Genomic DNA, 18,910 nt, shown 5'->3' with positions numbered 1-18,910 from the left:
GTGAAAAGGGAATGCGAAGTAAAGGGATCGAGGGTACTTAAACAGTGAGATAAAACATTTTTTTTCTTTTGTTGAGGTATCTGATGATACTACAATAAACCATACAGATGAAAGTGAAAAAACGCCTATAATTCTGTAAAGATTTAACAGTGAAAATACAAAGTAAAATGGCTACTATATATATACAAACACCAAAAATGGCATAAAAAAAAAAATGTGCAAAACTATCAAATCTCACATGTGATAAAGTCCTGTCCATAAATAAGGATCAACAGCTAACCGAGATCCTGATCGCAGCTGGATGTCTGGGCTGATAAAACACCTCCTCCTGACTCCTAAGACGGCTCTCAGCGGCCAATGTGTGTCATGGAAAAGAGAAGATATATTCAATGCATATAGCGTGACACTGTGAGGTTACCTTGAACAGGTAAAGATTTAAAAAAATGCACTTGCATGAATGAAAGGACAGCGGGCATAAATCCACGAGTGCCGAACTCGTATCCCCCTCAGAGTGTCAGCTATACAGGTAGAAGTGTAATCTGATCCTCATACGTCCAAATGGCAAGGCTCAATGTATCATGGGAGCATTAAGAAGAGCCAAAAAGAGACCATAGCCTGACTCCATATAATGAATACATTTAATAAAAAACAAACTCACATTTAGGTAGTCAAGTCGAATAAAACATCCACAAGCGCCAAACTGGTTTTAAAACTTCAGACTCTGTACCTGGTGCTCCAATCCCTATGTATCGTCGCATCCCGTGACTTCGACATTATGGAGGACACATCAGACACTTTTGACATGCTGGTTACTGTAAAAATTACACTGGCAGTAAAGGGGTTAACCAGGAGTGGGCGCTGTAGGTGTTTAGTGTGCCCTAATGTGTGACTCTTACTGTGGGGGGGCGTGGCTGGGCGTGTGACGTCACTGATTGTCGTTCCCAATGACAGGGAACAGACGATCACTGACAGGCTCACTAGGAAGCATGGGGAGAGGTTTGTTTACACTTGCCTCTCCCCATTCTTCCTCTCTGTGACCTGATCGCGGGACACCGGCGGCGATCGGGTCCACTGTTCCTGCGGGGACGGTCACGAGAAGAGGACCAGGTCACGAGCGTGGCGGCGCTCTCGCGACCCACGGCTGGGATCTTAAAGGGGACATACCTGTACGCCGCTGTGCCATTTTTGTTGACGTACATCGTCGTGCGGCGGTCCTCAAGAGGTTGAAAAAAGGATATTTAGTATAGCAAAAAGTAAAAAATATTGTGTGTGGTGTTTGTTTGTTTTTTGTTTTTTTCAAAATGTACGCTTTTTTTGTTTATAGCGCAAAAAATAAAAACCGCAGAGGTAATTAAATGCCATCAAAAGAAAGCTATATTTGTGGGAGGGGAAGGATGTCAATTTTGTTTGGGTGCAACGTCATACGATCGCGCAATTTTCAGTTAAAGTGACGCAGTGCCGAATCGCCAAAAAATGGCCTGGACATTGGGCAGCCAAATCTTCCGGGGCTGAAGTGGTTATTGTAGGTCCCACGGGTAGAAACATGAGGAAAGACATTTAAAATTGGAGCATGTAGAAAGTTGGGGAAAATTACAGCCTGTATCGACTTGTATGAACAACTTCTCAATCACTTGCCTCTAGTTGTTAAAACAAAGCCCCATTATGCATGGCCGCCTTTAGCCTGAATTAGTCTCTCTAGGAAAGGATATGCTGTGAAAAAAAATTACTAGAAAATGTAGACAATGCTCTTTGTTTTTGAAATATTCAGAATCATGATCTCGTCCTTCCTACATTAAAAATAAAATAAATGCGCTCCCTACTAGAGTTTGATTAACTAAATATATGTATCTTTAACTTTTGGGCTAACATTTAAAGTGACAGTAAAGGTTTGTTTTCTTGTTTTAAATAACAAACATGTTATACTTACCTGCTCTATGTAGTGGTTTTGCACAGAGCAGCCCTCATCTTCCTCTACTCGGGTCCCCTCTGGGCCCCTATAGCAAACCGTTTGCTGTGAGGGCACCTGAGCAGGCTCACTCCTGAACTGCTGACTATAGTGGGAGCCAATGCCTACCACTTCTGTCTCCAGCCCATGAGGAGAGGAGCTGAGGCCCTCATGCATATCGTTGGATCGTGGTGTGTGTGTGTGTGTGTGTGTGTGTGTGTGTGTGTGTGTGTGTGTGTGTGTGTGTGTGTGTGTGTGTGTGGTTTTTTTTTTTTTTTTTTTTTTTTTTTTTAACCTTGATTCATTGAATGCATGAAGGTGGAAAAAACTTGATCCTTTAGGCTGCTTTCACACTGAGGTGGTTTTCAGGTGCTTTTGCACTTGAAATGGCCTCTCCATTAATTTCGGTGTGACTTTTCACACTGGTGGTGTGCTTGCAGGGACGTTCACGAAAAGTCCTACAAGCAGCATCTTTCGGGCTCCAAAAACACCATGCATTTCAACACCATTGAAATGAATGGGCAGCGGCGCAACATGGGCGCTTTTTACCTTTTCTTTGGCCGCTAGCGGGGGTTAAAAGTGACGCTAAAACTACGCCAAGCGCTTTCAGTGTGAATGTAGCCTTACAACCACTTAAGACTAACCACACTTTTATGGGGGGGGGGGGAGAAGCAAAAAAAAACTTAAATTACAAAACTGGTTTAGAGGCACTGGCAGGTCTTTCAGAGGAAGAAGATTAAAAATGGTAGTATGTGTTTGTTTATTGTCGGACAATATTAAAACACTGCTGTTTTTGAGCTTCCCTCTCTGCAAGAACTGTGAGTGCCTCTAAACCAGTTTTGGATTTATATGAATCTTTGTGGGTGAGCACCTGGGCATTTCACTCACTCACATTTTATTTGTGACTCAAGCCATATTGTAATTGTTATTAAAATTTTAATTTCCCTTTTTTAATTTGCAGCTCTGTAATTTTCTGTACAATTCAATGCAATATGGAAACCTGGGGGCTTTATGTAGACAGTTGGTGTACGGGACACCCCCAGAAATTTTATTTCCTGATCATTTATTTTATTTTTCCCCAGAAGTGCACAAAGTAAGATTTTAGGCATCCTTTGCAACCAAAAAACATTTATTTTTGGTGAGATGCTCCTAAAGCAGTGGTTCCCAACTCCTGTTCTCAGGACCCACTAACAGGCCAGATTTGAAGTATTACCTTGGGGAGATGCAGACTAGAATACTAGGAGCAAATTATATCACCTGTGATATATTTCAGTTATCTTGCAAACCTGGTTTGTTAGTGGGTCTTGAGGACAGGAGTTGAGAACCACTGTCCTAAAGGGTTAATGAGTTCTAAAGCTATGCATGCGCTGCAACTTGTGTGTAAGTCACCCCTTTTCTAAACTGACTATGCCAAGCACAGGAGCAGATTCAAGCTGGTATGGTCAGTTTGCACCTGGGGACTGCTTGTAGAATTTACAGGATGCTGTTGCTGCACACGGCGTACCTGTATACGTTTTGTGGCATCCAGCCCTGCTTATATTGATGGACAGAAAAGGGTGTAGCTGAAAAAATGACACTTCAGCCTGACCCATTCAGTGCACACTAACCTTGCACCCATCACTCCAGCTGAGGCAAGCAACCTTTACAATTATTACTGATATCTACTTTAAAGAAGAAGTAAACCCAGGAAAAAAACAAGACACCTGCAAGACAAATGCATAATAAGCTAGTATGCATGGCATACTAGCTCATGATGTAATGCTCACCTCTGATCGAAGCCCCCACAGCCGTCCTCTTCCAACGCCCAGGCAGCCGACATCTTGCCCGGGGGTTATTTCCACGTATCGTGGCTCCGGTGCTCTGTTTGGTTGGAGCCGGGATGACGTCACTCTTACGCGTGACGGTGATCTGCCGAGCTGGTTTCAGCTATGGTATTTGTTCCTCTTAACAGCTGACGATCGGCTGTTGCGTTCAGCTTTTTCCGTAGCCTGTTACTGCGCATGCCCGGAGTCTGCGCAGTCGGTTGTGGAACTTCTCAGATGGTGGAACAAGAACGTTAAGACACAGGCACGGCCTCAATGAGGAACTGCACATAACAGTGTGCCTGCGCCGCTTATCTATGGCGCATGCGCCGTAGACGGCCGCACCCGTGATTATAGTAAATATCTCCTAAACCATGGAGATTTTAGGAGATATTTCGAGCACCTACAGGTAAGCCTTAATCTAGGCTTACCTGTAGGTTAAAGTGGTTGTAATGGGTTTAAAGCCACTTTAACTAGCAGTTGCCCTCGAGGAAAATGGTAAAAAGGCAATGTTGATTGACAACCGTGGGGGAGAAGGGGGATGGGGCTCGTGGCCACAAAACTATCCTATCCCTCACACTGACTGGGAATGTGCTTTCCCACTGTGATGCAACACACAGCCCGCCCACATAAGACATGTCACCTGTTGGAAGCAAGGCGGACCTAAATAAGACTGCAGTCACATGACCATCAAATGAAACTTAAAGGGCAAATTACATTTATTTTTTTAAAGCATAATTACGTTAGTGTCGTAAAATACGATTTGCTTTTTTAACACTGTGGTTGTATTTTAGCGGCTTCAAACATGCTTAAGCTGTGCACATCTAATTTATTAGTGAATATATAGTCCCCTCTGCCTGCTCATTTTTTTTGTCTACAGCAACAGAACATCAGGACAAAGACCAAACAATGTTAAAAGGAACAAAGATGGCAGCCTATTTAATTTTCAATGGGCTGCTAAAGCACTCCAGCACAGCCAACACCTCTTGACTTAGTTTTTGACGTGTTGAGTCACCTTGTATGGTGGTATGCTGCAAGGCATGTGCATCAGTATGAATGACACTGCAGTACTTGCATGGATGGTGTGACACTGCAGAGAATTAATATAAGCTTTAGTATTAATACTGTAATGTGATTTTTAGGAACCTGCAACTTGTGTATCACAAATGGGTAAACAGAACAGGGATTAAAGCCATTTTGTAGTGAAGATTAGAACCTCTTATTTATTGGTGTTATATTGTTACAATTCCCCTTATCTCCTATGCTCCATTGGAAATTGAACAGATTGTTTTGTTAATATGCTTAGATATTAAGATTAAATGCCATTGTAGATGTAGCATGAAATTCATTTCCAGACTCCGATAAGAAAAAACGTGTTTTTTTATTTTTTTATTTATTTATTGTTTTCTGCAGCCTGACAGTCCATATCAAGGTGGAGTCTTCTTTCTCACAATCCAGTTTCCAACAGATTATCCATTCAAACCGCCGAAGGTGAGAAGTTCTGTGGGCACCAATGTCTGTCATATTAAAGTCGCGTAAATAAAGATTTAGATTTTGTCTTTGTAATAATGTATACAAAGATGACATTCCCAGAGAATGGATAAGCATAGGTATATCATAGAGCCCCTTTCTGTACCACTGGGGGATGTATTGGAAGCCCTTTCTAAGTAACTGTTAAATCTGCTTGCAGCGGTCCACCAGCTCAGCGGGAGATCTCTTCGTTGATCTCCGCTGAGCCGGCGGGTGACAGGTCCCTCTCTGCTCACTGAGTGGGGAGGGGATTGTCGAGCGCAGCTGTCTCCTATGGAGAGATTGGACGAAAACTGACATGTCCGTTTTTTCATCAGATCTCATCCACCATGGATGGATGGCGGCGTATCACCATCTGTCTGATCTTGGCGGATCGGATGTCAGCTGACATGTTACCTGACAGCAGACATCTGACGCTCCATAGAGAAGCATGGAGCGGCCGTTCAGGTCCGCCAAAAAAACTGGCAGGCGGACCTGAATGGTCCGGCAGTGTGAAAGGGTCCTTAATCTCTATACACATAGTGCATGTAATGCAAACTTTGGCCCCACTGCTTGCATACATCAGACTATTTATGGCTGGCATAACACTTTCTGCTCTGCTGCATCAAATTAAGGGCCAGCTTCACTGTAAAGTGATCATATAGATCAGGGGTCTCCACACTGCAGCCCGTGGACTGAATGTGGCCCTTTGCCTTTATCTGGCCCTCGGGACACTATCCCTCCCACTGGCACCTGCGATGGTGTGTGGTTCTGGCCCTTTTTTTGTTTCAACATTTTGGAGAGCCCTGATTTGGATAGTCTGGATTTAGTCACCATTTGGCTTCTAAATCACTTGGCAACTAAAGCAGGTAGACAGGCCTCTTAGCCATAGTAGTTCTTGGATCTGTTTGTGCTCCTCGTTTGGGTTTTTGCTGGATTGTCCATTATTTCCATCCAGAATTCAGCAGGGCAGTGAACCTTCTTTGAATGGCCACAAGAGGTCTCTTAGCTGGGACACTTGGGCATGGCAATCTCACCACCAGAGTCCCAGAAATATACTGTATAAAACCTCTGTTAGGTGGTGTAACATTCTAACATCAACCGCAGCCTGAAACATTGTTTATGACCTTTTTACGCGTGTGTGTGAATTTTACAAGTTTTTTTTATTGCATTGTTGGTTGCTTATATATAATTTTTTATTTTGTAGGTTGCGTTTACGACAAAAATATACCATCCAAACATAAACAGCAACGGAAGTATTTGTCTTGACATTCTGCGATCACAATGGTCCCCAGCTTTGACTGTTTCAAAAGGTAAGTGATCAAGCTGTGTGTGTGTGTGTGTGTGTGTGTGTGTGTGTGTGTGCGTGTGTGTGTTTGTTTTTTTTTTTTTGTTTTTTCTCATTTGAATATCATAAGTCTGCAGATCATAATAAAAGCAGCGTTCCAAACATCGCCCTGCCCCCCCCCCCCCCCCAGCAAAAAAATAAAAAGTTAGCAGCTACTCGTACTGTAGCTGCTGACTTTTAGTATTGGGACACTTATCTGTCCTGGAATCCAGTAATGTTGGCACCCCCACCGATGTTTCCATCGGCTCTTGGGTAGATGTCAACCAATATGGGGTTTTCTCTGGCCGATGCCAATATTTAGAAATCTGATTTCTGTGGCTGATATTTTAGGCTTTTTATTTTTTTTCATATAATCTCACCCTCTCCCACTCCCCCCTTCTTGCTTCTGTCACTCTACCACACACTTGATGTCTTCATTACAGATGGCACTGCCTGGTGTTGGCTCTGGCAGGTTTTACACTGAGCTGATGGTGTAACTGTGTGAAACTGACATGTAACTAAACGCAGAGAGAGACCAGCTGTCAAAATTCAGAGGTGATGTATGGGGTGGGACCCAGCAGCTATCGAACACCAGCCAATGATTGGGCTGCTTCAGGGGACGGGACCAAATGCACATAGCAGCCTGCCCAGATCCCATCGGCTGGTGTTTGATAGCTGCTGGGACTCACCCATCCGACATCAACACTCAATTTTGACAGCTGGTCTCTCTCTCTGCATTCAGTTTCATACTCAGCTGCTCATGTAAGCTTCAAGTACTGCTCTGCTAATTGAGTCTGGAGAAGGGAGGAGGAACACTTGTGGGCACAGTGTGGTCAGTGTTAAATATCAGCCTAATTTGGATAATCGTCTGCCTTTCTCAAAAATGGCCAAATATCGGTCGACCTTTACTCTTGGGTAGTGATGGACGAACATCCAACAGGACAGTTCGCGAACGATCGCAAATGTCCGCAAACCGCAAGTTCGCGGCGGGCCCCATTGACTTTAATGGCAGGAGAATATTTAAAAACCTCCAGGTCATATTTTTAGCCACAAAATACATACTAGCTGTGCACAAATAGTCCCACAACATGGACACTGACCTACCAGAAGTATTAAGTGAAAAACCAGATACATAAGTGCCGGCCATTACAAGCCCCAAAAATTTGCCGACAGGCGTTCACCTGACGGCAAACAACTTTGTATTCTGTGGCTGGTGGTACATTAAGCCATTCACCGGATACAGAAGTAAGTGTTGGCCATTACAGGCCCTTAAAATTAGCTCACAGGCTTTCACCTGACACCAAACAACCTTGTATTCTGTGGCTGGTGGTACATTAGGCATTCACTGGATACAGAAAAAAGTGTCGGCCAGTACAGGCCCAAAAAATTAGCCCACAGGCCTTCACCAGAATTTGAATGAAACATGGTCTACTGGTGGTGAATTCCTCAGATCCATGCTTCATTCATTTTTATAAATGTGAGGGTTGTCAACACTGTTGTGAGCTAGGCGAGTGCGCTTATCGGTCACGCCCCCCCCCCCCTCTGCGCTAAACGTCCTTTCGGACAGGACACTGGGCAAGCCAACAGTTCCATTGCAAATTGTGCAAGCTCTGGCCAGAGGTCAAGCCTGCCCACTCAGTAGTCCAGGGGTTCATCACTTCTCAGTGCTTCCACATCGGCCGTTAACTTGATGTAGTCGGACACCTGTCGGTCTAGGCGTTCCCTGATGCTGGATCCAGAGGACCGCTTGAAATATATGCAACAAACCTCACCAATGTCAACGCCATTTATAAAAAATATGCCTTTTTGCCATCTACTCAACATTTTAATGTCGGACATCTGCCAATCTGTAGAGAGCCATGGTTGGACCCATTGGGTCCGCATGTCCGTTGCATCCATTGCTCTCTATGAAGTGGTCCGCCCATGTAAGGGACCTTTGTAAATCAGATGTATGGAGGATAAAATGCTTTTAATCGGTCAAAAGAAACTCAGGAGTCAGGAGAGAGGGTTTAAAAGCACACATAAAATAATTGTCCCCTTAATAAAAGGCATAATATACATTGTCCCCTACATACATGGCTCTTATTGTTGTAGACAGATTGCCCACCAAGAGATCTATGCCATAAAGTTCTCCCAGGCTACCGTAAGGTGTGAACAAGGCCTTATGTAGGAAAAGTGTGCAGATTTGATTATATAATGTCATAGGCTTGTTTACACCATTTGTGGAGACACAACTTGGGTCTCTGCAAGGACATGAAGAAAATAATTGTTTTCGCAAAACCCTGTTATCGCCACAATTTTGGTTGTCAAGGTGTGTGTTTTTGTTTGTGTGTTTTTTATTTTTTTTATTTTTTTGTCTTTGCAGAAAATAAATAAAATACATGTCATACCATTATTGTAATGTGAACTTTGCACATGGCATACAATTGTTTTCTTTTGTGCCTTGTCAGGGGCAGAAAACACATATTCATCTAGGGAATGAGGCTTAAAGGGGTTGTAAAGGTACTTTTTTTTTTTTTTCCCCAAATGGCTTACTTTACCTTAGTGCAGTCCTCCTTCACTTACCTCATCCTTCCATTTTTGCTTTTAAATGTCCTTATTTCTTCTTAGAAATCATCACTTCCGGTTCTTCTGTCTGTAACTCCACTCAGTAATGGGAGGCTTTCTCCCTGGTGTGGAGTGTCGTGCTCACCCCCTCCCTTCAGGGGGGAGGGGGCGAGCAGGAGAGTCAGGACGCCCACTAACACACAGCTCCTTTCTCTATCTGCAATGTAGAAAGCGCCCTGACTTTTCTGCTCGCCCCCTCCCCCCTGAAGGGAGGGGGTGAGCACGACACTCCACACCAGGGAGAAAGCCTCCCATTACTGAGTGGAGTTACAGACAGATGAACCGGAAGTGATGATTTCTCAGAAGAAATGAGGACATTTAAACGCAAAATCGATGGATGAGGCAAGTGAAGGAGGACTGCACTAAGGTAAAGGAAGCTTTTTAGGGGAAAAAAATTGTACCTTTACAACCCTTTTTAGTCAGCCTAATTTGTTTCCTGGACGATGCAGAGTTAAATGACTGGGTACCTCTGTGTGCCAGGTGCTGGTTTCCTGGGTGCTAAAGGTTTCTGCATTCGCAAGCACTGGATATCATTTGTGTGTATTTATTGATTTTATTTATTTGCAGTTTTGTTGTCCATATGCTCCTTACTCTGTGATCCAAACCCAGATGATCCTTTAGTACCAGATATTGCACAGACCTACAAGACAGACAAGGATAAGTATGTTATTTTTTTTTTCTCCTCCTAGAAATTGGGACATGTAAGATGTACATGTATGCTTTTTCAAAAATTTTACAGGGTTTGCCATTTCTTGGCTCTGTGCATTATGAAATTCATCCAGGTCCTGACGTCATGACATTTGCTTCCTTGCTTTGAGGCTGGTTGCATGGAACAGGGTGCAATCAAGTTCAGGCAGATGACTAGAGAATTGAAAATGCAGCACTATACAGTTTTTTTTTTATTTTTTGTTTTTTGTTTTTTGTGGGCATTTTACAGTGAATTACAATGGTGGTCAGTAATACACAGCATTCATGCGTTAGCTTTCAGCATTTGACTAGATTAATGAAAGTTAATTGTCTTGCTTAACCACTTAAGACCCGGACCAAAATGCAGCTAAAGGACCCGGCCAGGTTTTGCGATTCGGCACTGCGTCGCTTTAACAGACAATTGCGCAGTCGTTTGACGTGGCTCCCAAACAAAATTGGCGTCTTTTTTTTATTTTTATTTTTTTCACACAAATGGAGCTTTCTTTTGGTGGTATTTGATCACCTCTGCGGTTTTCATTTTTTTCGCTATAAACACAAATAGAGCCACAATTTCGAAAAAAATTCAATATTTTTTACTTTTTGCTATAATATCCCCCAAAAATAAATAAATACATTTTTTTCTCAGTTTAGGCCGATACGTATTCTTCTACCTATTTTTGGTAAAAATCGTAAGAAGCGTTTATCGGTTGGTTTGCGCAAAATTTATAGCGTTTACAAAATAGGGGATAGTTTTATTGCATTTTTTTTTTTTTCCGTGACTGCGACATTATGGCGGACACTTCGGACAATTTTGACACATTTTTTGGACCATTGTCATTTTCAGAGCAAAAAATGCATTTTAAAATGCATTGTTTTCGGTGAAAATGACAATTGCAGTTTGGGAGTTGACCACAGGGGGGCGCTGATGGGGTTATGTGTGACCTTAAGTGTGTTTACAACTGTAGGGGGGTGTGGCATCGATTGTGTCCCCCTATAAAAGGGATCACACGATCGATGACGCCGCCACAGTGAAGAACGGGGAAGCTGTGTTTACACACAGCTCTCCCCGTTCTTCAGCTCCGGGGACCGATCGCGGGACTCCAGCGGCTATCGAGTCCCGCTGTCCTGGAGCTTCGGACCGGGTCGCTGGCGCATGCCCGTGGCCCACGGCTGGGTACTAGCACAGGACGTACCTGTACGTGCATATGGCCAGCCGCGCCATTCTGCAGACGTATATGTGCAGGAGGTGGTCCTTAAGTGGTTAAAGAGACACTGTCATCTCTTCCATTCAGGGCACAGTGATGCCATCTTCCTAAAAAGGCCACCCGACCCAGCAATACTTGCAGTGTAGGCTTTTTCTCACCACGGTTTCCTCTTTTGTAGCCAGTGCCGTGTTTTAATGTCACTTCAATGTGTGACCGTGCTTGCACCTAGTGATTGGCTGGTAGACCCAAGCACTGTCACAGGGGAGGTGGTTTCATCTTCCTCAGACATGGAAGCATTGGCTATTTTAGAGGCTGGGGGAAGTAAACACGGTGGAATGGAAGCAGGAGGCAAGTGTCTGTGGGTTTGCAATGTTTCTCAACTCCATTCCTCAAGTACCCCCAACAGGTCATGTTTTGCGGCTTTCTATTTTGCGCAGATGTTTGGATCATTTTCACTGCCTTAGTAATTACCACAGCCGTTTTTATCTGAAGGAGATCTTGAAAACATGACCTGTTGGGGGTACTTGAGGACGAGTTGAGAAACATTGGGTTGGGGGACCTATCCACACAGACATTCTCTTTACACATACTGGGGTAGATTCAGATCTTTAGATCCGCGTAACCTATCTGATTTACGTTACGCCGCCGCAAGTTTTTGAGGCAAGTGCTTTATTCAGAAAGCACTTGCCTGTAAACTTGCGGCGGCGTATCGTAAATCCCCCGGCGGAATTCAAATTCCGCGGCTAGGGGGCGTGTAAAATTTAAATCAGGCGCGCCCCCGCGCCGAACGAACTGCGCATGCGCCGTCCGTAAAATTTCCCAGCGTGCATTGCTCTAAATGACGTCGCTAGGATGTCATTGGTTTCAACGTGAACGTAAATTACATCCATCCGTATTCGCGAACGACTTGCGCAAACGACGTAAAAAATTCAACCTGGGAACGACGGCCATACTTAACGTAGGATACGCTGCATATAGCAGGGGAAACTATACGCCGGAAAAAGCCGAACGCAAACAACGTAAAAAAAAAGCGGCGTTCGTTCGTTTCTGAATCAGCGTAACTTATTTGCATATTCCTTGCATATACAAACGGAAGCGCCACCTAGCGGCCAGCGTGAGATTGCAGCCTAAGATCCGACGGTGTATGTCACTTACACCTTTCGGATCTTAGGGAGATCTATGCGTAACCTGATTCTATGAATCGGTCGCATAGATACGACGACCGGACTCAGAGATACGACGGCGTATCAGGAGATACGCCGTCGTATCTTCTTTCTGAATCCGGGCCATTGTTCAGCTTCCAGGTCTGTTCACACAGTGTCCCTTTTCCTTTAATGGGCAAAGTGATGATGTCAAAGTATTTCCACCCAAATCGAGTGTTCTGGCTTCACATGTTGCACGCCTGCTCAGGTCATTGAAGCAGGACTGAAAATGTAGGCAGGCAGACAGTTTTCAGAAATGTGTGGGGGTTGGGGAGCTACCAGCAGCTACAGGTGCAAAATTACGTGTTCCCATACCGTACAAAAATGTGTTGCTTTTTGCAGAGGCACATGGGTTCCATGGATTCTTAATGACGCCCCAATGCATCTCGCAAATGCTCGTAAGTTTGCGCCTGCTAAAATGCATGTTACTGTAGTACCATGTGTTTTGGTGCTGCAAAATTTTTAAATCATGCTGGCACCCTTCTGCTTGTTTCACTCGCATATAGCAGCTCATTTACAAAATGTGATGTATGGGAACGTGCAAAAAAGCGTGTACGCTAGGAAGCACCACCCTGGTGTGAATGAGTCCCCATACTAGTGTGCCCAGGTGGTGCACCATTCTAAAGGGTGTCTTGAGTCAAGAAAAAGTTTGAAAACGCTGGTGTGACCAATTTTTTTTATTTTTTTTTATTTTATATAATCCAGAGGTTCCTTTGAGCTGTTAACAGGGACAGCCACACTAAATTTGACTAATCTGGTTATATTACTGGTGAAATCTGATTGCAGTTGATGGGTACTACAGTCCTACTCTTTGTATAATGTTTTTGTTAATGCTATATCTTCATTGTTCAATGTATGTGTATCCTTCAAATTTTAATAATCATGATCTTTAATGGAAACTGATTTTTTTTTTCTTCTTCTTACAGGTACAACAGAATAGCCAGAGAATGGACTCAGAAATATGCAATGTAAACTTGTGAAACTATAATTTCGTATAATCCAGTGTACTGTAAATTCTAGTTTATTTTTTGTTTTGTTTTTTGTTTTCAAGATTATGAGAAACCGGGCACAGCTTTCTGTTCAGTGACCAATAAACCCCCTATATGCTTTGATTTTTAGACCTTTAAATACTTCTCCAAGGTAAAATTCCAAAAGAGCCAAGATGAAGATAAAATTAAGTTTGTGTACATCAAGATGTTTGATGCTGTTCTTAAGACGCATGTTACTGCAACATTTGTAATGCAAAATTACAAGCTCTTAGACTGCCCAATTTTTTTTTTAACTTGACCAATACTGCATATATATGTTTACTTTTTTGTAAATCTGTGTTCAGATTTTGGTCTGTTGGCTCACTATTTAATTGTTTTTTTTTTTTACTGTATAGACTTTATTTAACTTTAAAAGTAAACTCATTGTTTGTTTTTTCTTTCTTCTTTTTTTTTTTTTCCCCTCTTCTATTTTGTATGCTTAGTATTGTCAAGGTAAAACTGCAAGAGCCCCAAACTTTAAATTTAAACGGAATGTGGATAAAGAGGTTTTCCTTTTTTATTTTTTACTGGAAACGTCCTTTTCTACTTGGGACCCATCTGTGCAGTAGTGGGGAAGGAGTCCAAGCCTCCTTAGGCGGCCTCAAAACTTTAGTGGGACCTATAATTTCCGATGTCTCCTTTTAGTAAAATCTGGTATCGGAGTGCAGCCATAAAGTGGCCCTGTGAGCACAATTGTATCTGGTTGGACTTCTAAATGATAAGCCCTGCGACTAGCTGAGGGTGGAGGTATTGTCTGTTCGTCCTAAATTGGCTATGGTAGCTTTCTGTCTTGCTGTATATAGGGGGTCCAAGCAGATGATGAATTTCCATGTAAACTGCAAAGTCCCCTTCAAATTAATAAACTTAAATCATCTTTGCACTGTAATTCTTGCTAATAGTGGAGACATTTTTTATTTTTTTTGCATACTTGACCAGTTCATTGCAATGTGAAAGAATTGCACTGCTAAGAAAACTGTTTTATTTCTTCTCTGCAATGTTTTTTTTTTTTTTTCTAGTTTTGAGTTTCATATGGGCAATATGTATAAAAACAAATCACAAATCTTTTACAAATCTTACTGTCGCTTTTTCCATAAAAATAAAGAAAAACGCATTTTATACAATCTCAAAGGAGTGCATTTTGGGTCATTTATTTTTTTATTTTTTGAGGAATGCTTTCATATTTACTGTTGGATCGTGTGGGCGGAATGTTGGAACATGTGTGTGTGTGTGTGTGTGTTTTATTTGGGAGGGCGTGTGTTTTTGCTCAGTCGGAGATGGGGGAGGGTGTCCTGGTGCTCAGCGGGGAGATGAGGGGACAAGGGAGCACTGGTGGGGGGGGGGGGGTCTACTGGTGCTTGGTGGACAGAACCCAGGCTCTGAAGGGCTAAAGAGGAGCCAATCCCATGAGGTCCTGCTGGATCTCTTCAAGGCAGCGCAGCAGGCTGAAGCCCTGTCTGGTGTCCAGATCCAGGCTCCCTTCTGCAATTGGCAGCAGTGCAGGCTTTCACCAAGCAGCCATGCCAACCTGAATCCCTGTCCAGGGTCCGGATTCTGGCTCACACAGAGCAGCTGGTGTGCAACAGTGTGGGCTTGGCTCCCTGTGATTGCATGCAGCTCGGGTCAATGAGATTGTTTAGCATGATCAGAGCTCCCACCCCATCTGTTTGGCTCCTGGTACCGATGGCTAGAAAATTACTTTAAGTTAAAACATTATTTTATTTTTTTTATAGCAGAGGCACTAGTCTACAATAACATGGTGGTCGTTGCATTGCAATTTTTATTTTTTTTGTCACCCGCCATTTGCGCAGCGTTTTTTTTAAAACGCAATTTTTGGGGAAAATACACTAGAATGAATAATAAAAAAAACTAGATGGAGATACAGTGCCTTGAAAAGGTATTCATACCCCTTGAAATTATTGCACATTGTCCTGTTACAGCCAAAAATGTAAATATATTTTATTGGGATTTTGTGATGGACCAACACAAAGTGGCACATAATTGTGAAGTGGAAGGAAAATGATAAATGGTTGTCACTTTTTTACAAATATGTGAAAAGTGTGTTGTGCATTTGTATTCAACCCCCCGGAGTCAATAACTTTCACTGCAATTGGAGCTGCAAGTCTTTTTGGGGATGTCTTTACCAGCTTTGCACATCTAGAGTGACATTTTTGCCCATTCTTTGCAAAATGGCTCAAGCTCTGTCAGATTGAATGGAGGGAGTGTCTGAACAGCAATTGTCAAGTCTTGCCACAGACTCTGTTGGGTTTAGGTCTGGGCTTTGGGCCATTCTAACACATGAATATGCTCTGTCTAAACTAGGGTTGTATTGATAGTGAGCATTTGTGCGAGTACTTGTACTCGCACAAATGCTCCCGATGCCAGATCTGATACCTGGAAAAGGAAGTCGGCGGATGGAGCGGTGATCGGTCTGGCAGCAGCAGATTACGGGGGTTAGCTGGCCGGGGCAGGAGTGCAGGGGGCCGCCGAACATGCACAGCACACTGCATTGTAACATGCTTCCGGTTCTAGAACACTCCCTCATGAACTTTCCCCACCCCTCCATGTAACTTATCATGTGACTGCTAAAGCCTAGCCCCGTTTCTGAACGATGCCATTTTTGATTTCCGCCGTGTTCCTATTGGTCGGCAGGATGTTGTAAAGCCATAGCGCTGCGTAGGATAAGGAGGCGGTAGGCTGTCTCTGTGGAAAACAAAGCCAGTTTACATGACAGTCTTTACTTCAACCCCATGATGACCAATGGAGTGGTGCACGCCAATGTGTTTGGTATTAAGGACTGGGTGACGCCGTAAAGGATCTCTGTGCTGGTACTGCTGAGTGAGATGACCAAGAACATGGAGATCAGTGCGCTGGAGAAGAGGAGGCTCATAAAGCACATCCTGCCCCTTCTCCAGGTGAGCACACAACATCCGACACTTCCTTCCAACCTAGATCATATAAAGAACTGTCAGCCATTTCCTATACATGAGAGGAATAAGTGCCCCCCCCCCCCAATTGCCGAGACCAGCGGGAGGAATAAGTGCCCCCCCCATCCCTGGTGCCAGTGGGGGAAATTGTTCCCAGTGCCCCACTCTTGATAGTGGAAGGAATAGTGCCCCATTGGCATCGGTGGAATAAATGGCTGCATTTTGTTGGTGTATGTGCTAGAAATGGCACCCCATCATTGGTTTTAGTTCCATCAGTGCCCATCTGTCGGTGCCACCTATAAGTGCCAATTGGTCAAATTGTCACATGACCTTAAAAAAAAAAAAGTATTGGTACTTGTACTCTGTCCTAAAAAAGTGGTATCGGGACAACCTTGGTTTAAACCTTTCCATTGTAGCTCTCACTGTATGTTTAGGGTCGTTGTCCTGCTGGAAGGTGAACCTCCGCCCCTGTCCCTGCTGAAGAAAAGCATCCCCACGACATGCCACCACCATGTTTCACGGTGAGGTTGGTGTGTTCAGTGTGATGCGCAGTTTTTAGTTTTCCACCACACCTTGAAACATTTTGGCCTAAAAGCAAAAAGTTTTATTTTGGTCTCATTTGAACAGAGCACCTTCTTCCACATGTTTGCTGTGTCCCCCACATGGCCTCTTGCAAACTGGACTTCATATGGCTTTCTTTCAACAAGGAATTTCTTCTTGCCACACTTCCATAAAGGCCAGATTTGTAAAGTGCATGACAAATAGCTGTCCTGTGGACAGAAACTCCCACCTGAGCTGTGGATCTCTGCAGCTCCTCAAGAGTTACCATGGGCCTCTTGACTGCTTCTCTGATTAATGCTATCCTTGCCCGGCCTGTAGGTGGACAGCTATGTCTTCGTAGTTTTGCAGTTGTGCAATAATTCCCATTTTTGGATGATGGATTGAACAGTGCTCTGTGAGATGTTCAAAGCCTGGGATATTTTTCTATAACCTAACCCTGCTTAAAATTAAAAACTTCTCAAACTTTTTCCCTGATTTGTCTGGTGTGTGCCTTGGCTTTGATGCTGTTTGTTCACTAAGGTTCTCTAACCTCTGTGGGCTTCACAGAACAGCTGTATTTATACAAAGAGTAAATTGCACATAGGTGGACTCTATGTACTAATTGGGTCACTTCTGAAGGGCAATCAGTTCCACTAAATTTTGGGGATATCAGAGTAAAGGGGCTGAATACAAATGCATGCCACACTTCAGATCTTTATTTGTAAAAAATAAATAAAATTGAAAACCATTTATCATTTTCCTTCCACTTCAAATTTATGTGCCACATCGTGTTGGTCTATCACATTAAAATCCCAATAAAATACATTTTGTTTTTAGTTGTAACATGACAAAATGTGGAAAATTTTTTAAGGGGTATGAATACTTTCATTTTTTGTACATCACGCAACACAGAGCTGCATAGTAATAACTTTGTGGGTTATAGGCCACCTTTAGGTGGTGGACACTGGCACACACAAGACAGGAAATCCCCTTCCCTATATAACCCCTCCCATACAGGGAGTATCGTTTTTTTTTTCCACCAGTGTCTAAGGCAGGGATCTTCAAACTACGGCCCTCCAGCTGTTGCGGAACTACAAATCCCATGAGGCATTGTAAAACTCTGACATTCAGACATGACGGAAATGGTAGTTCCTGAACAACTGAAGGGCCGTAGTTTGAGGACCCATGGTCTGGTGTTGGTCACGGTTAAAGAAGTGCTATGCTGGAAGGAACCTTTCAGGATCGAGCAAGCTATGTAACCGGATCTCTTCGAAGTGCCATTGACATCAAAGTGGATCGTACCCAGGCCTCGCAGGAGAAGAGCGAAGTTTTGCCTGTAATGCCTTTTTAGGAGGGCTGGACCCTAAAAAAACAGTGTTTTTGTTATGCATCGAATACCAAAGATTTTTTCTGGCAAGGTTCGGTACAGGTCCAGGGGAGTGGAAACCCTGTTAAAAAGGGACCCGGTCCTTGAAGGTCTTTTGACACGGCCTGCCGTGTTGGGTGAAGATTGGGTCTGGCTGATTGTCGGTAGAATCCTGCGATGGGAAAGGTAAGTGAAGATTCCTAAGGAACTCAAAAGTTCACTTATGGATTTCTTCTGTGAGTAAGTGTTGTCATGCCTAAATTCGCCACTAGAGGGTATGAAAGCACATACCTGTATCTTACTCCTCGATGTACTGCTTAGGTGTCAGCAGCCTTGTGCGCAGGCTCCTCCTGGGACAGTCCAGCCATTTGGGGGTTGTTGAAGGGGAGAGTAGTGGCAGAAGGCTGCGGTATGCAGTCCCCCCCCCCCCCCCCCACCCCCAGAAGTTGGCATCATCCCAGTCTGAGTGGCTGCAGTGCACGCACCTTACACCCCCCCTTCTATAAAGCTTTGTCTCTGTGCAGCAATTAACAGACGGAGGGACACAGGAGCGGTATGAAGGCATGTGAGTGGTGATTCAGGCACTCCCAATGACAAGTTGACTCAGAGTCAGGCTAAATGATTAATAGCAGCATTAGACTATAGTTTGGCAGTGGATGCGTTTTTTTTTTTTTATACCTCTACTTTTGCGCTTAGGACTATGCCTTTCAATAGTACGGGGACAAAAACTCCAAAAAAGGCTCCACAGTGCCATCCTCCCTGGGGGAA

The 18,910-nt window shown here is 43.6% G+C and overlaps 1 protein-coding gene across 1 annotated transcript in view; it reads left to right on the top strand.

Moving 5' to 3' along the window:
• Positions 1-14,440, top strand: part of UBE2D1 (ubiquitin conjugating enzyme E2 D1) — a 47,838-nt gene extending 33,398 nt beyond the window's left edge. Inside the window, exons 4-7 of the mRNA XM_040362079.1 lie at positions 5,161-5,238; positions 6,464-6,569; positions 9,758-9,851; positions 13,211-14,440. Coding sequence (XP_040218013.1) covers positions 5,161-5,238; positions 6,464-6,569; positions 9,758-9,851; positions 13,211-13,256 — 324 coding nt within the window. The 3' untranslated portion in view covers positions 13,257-14,440. The remainder of the gene's footprint in view (positions 1-5,160; positions 5,239-6,463; positions 6,570-9,757; positions 9,852-13,210) is intronic.
• The last annotated feature ends 4,470 nt before the right edge of the window (positions 14,441-18,910 follow it).

Source organism: Rana temporaria, chromosome 8, assembly GCF_905171775.1.
Source record: "Rana temporaria chromosome 8, aRanTem1.1, whole genome shotgun sequence".
NCBI lineage: Eukaryota > Metazoa > Chordata > Amphibia > Anura > Ranidae > Rana > Rana temporaria.
The sequence above is the reverse complement of the archived record's forward strand: the minus strand, read 5'-3'. Positions and strand labels throughout refer to the sequence as shown.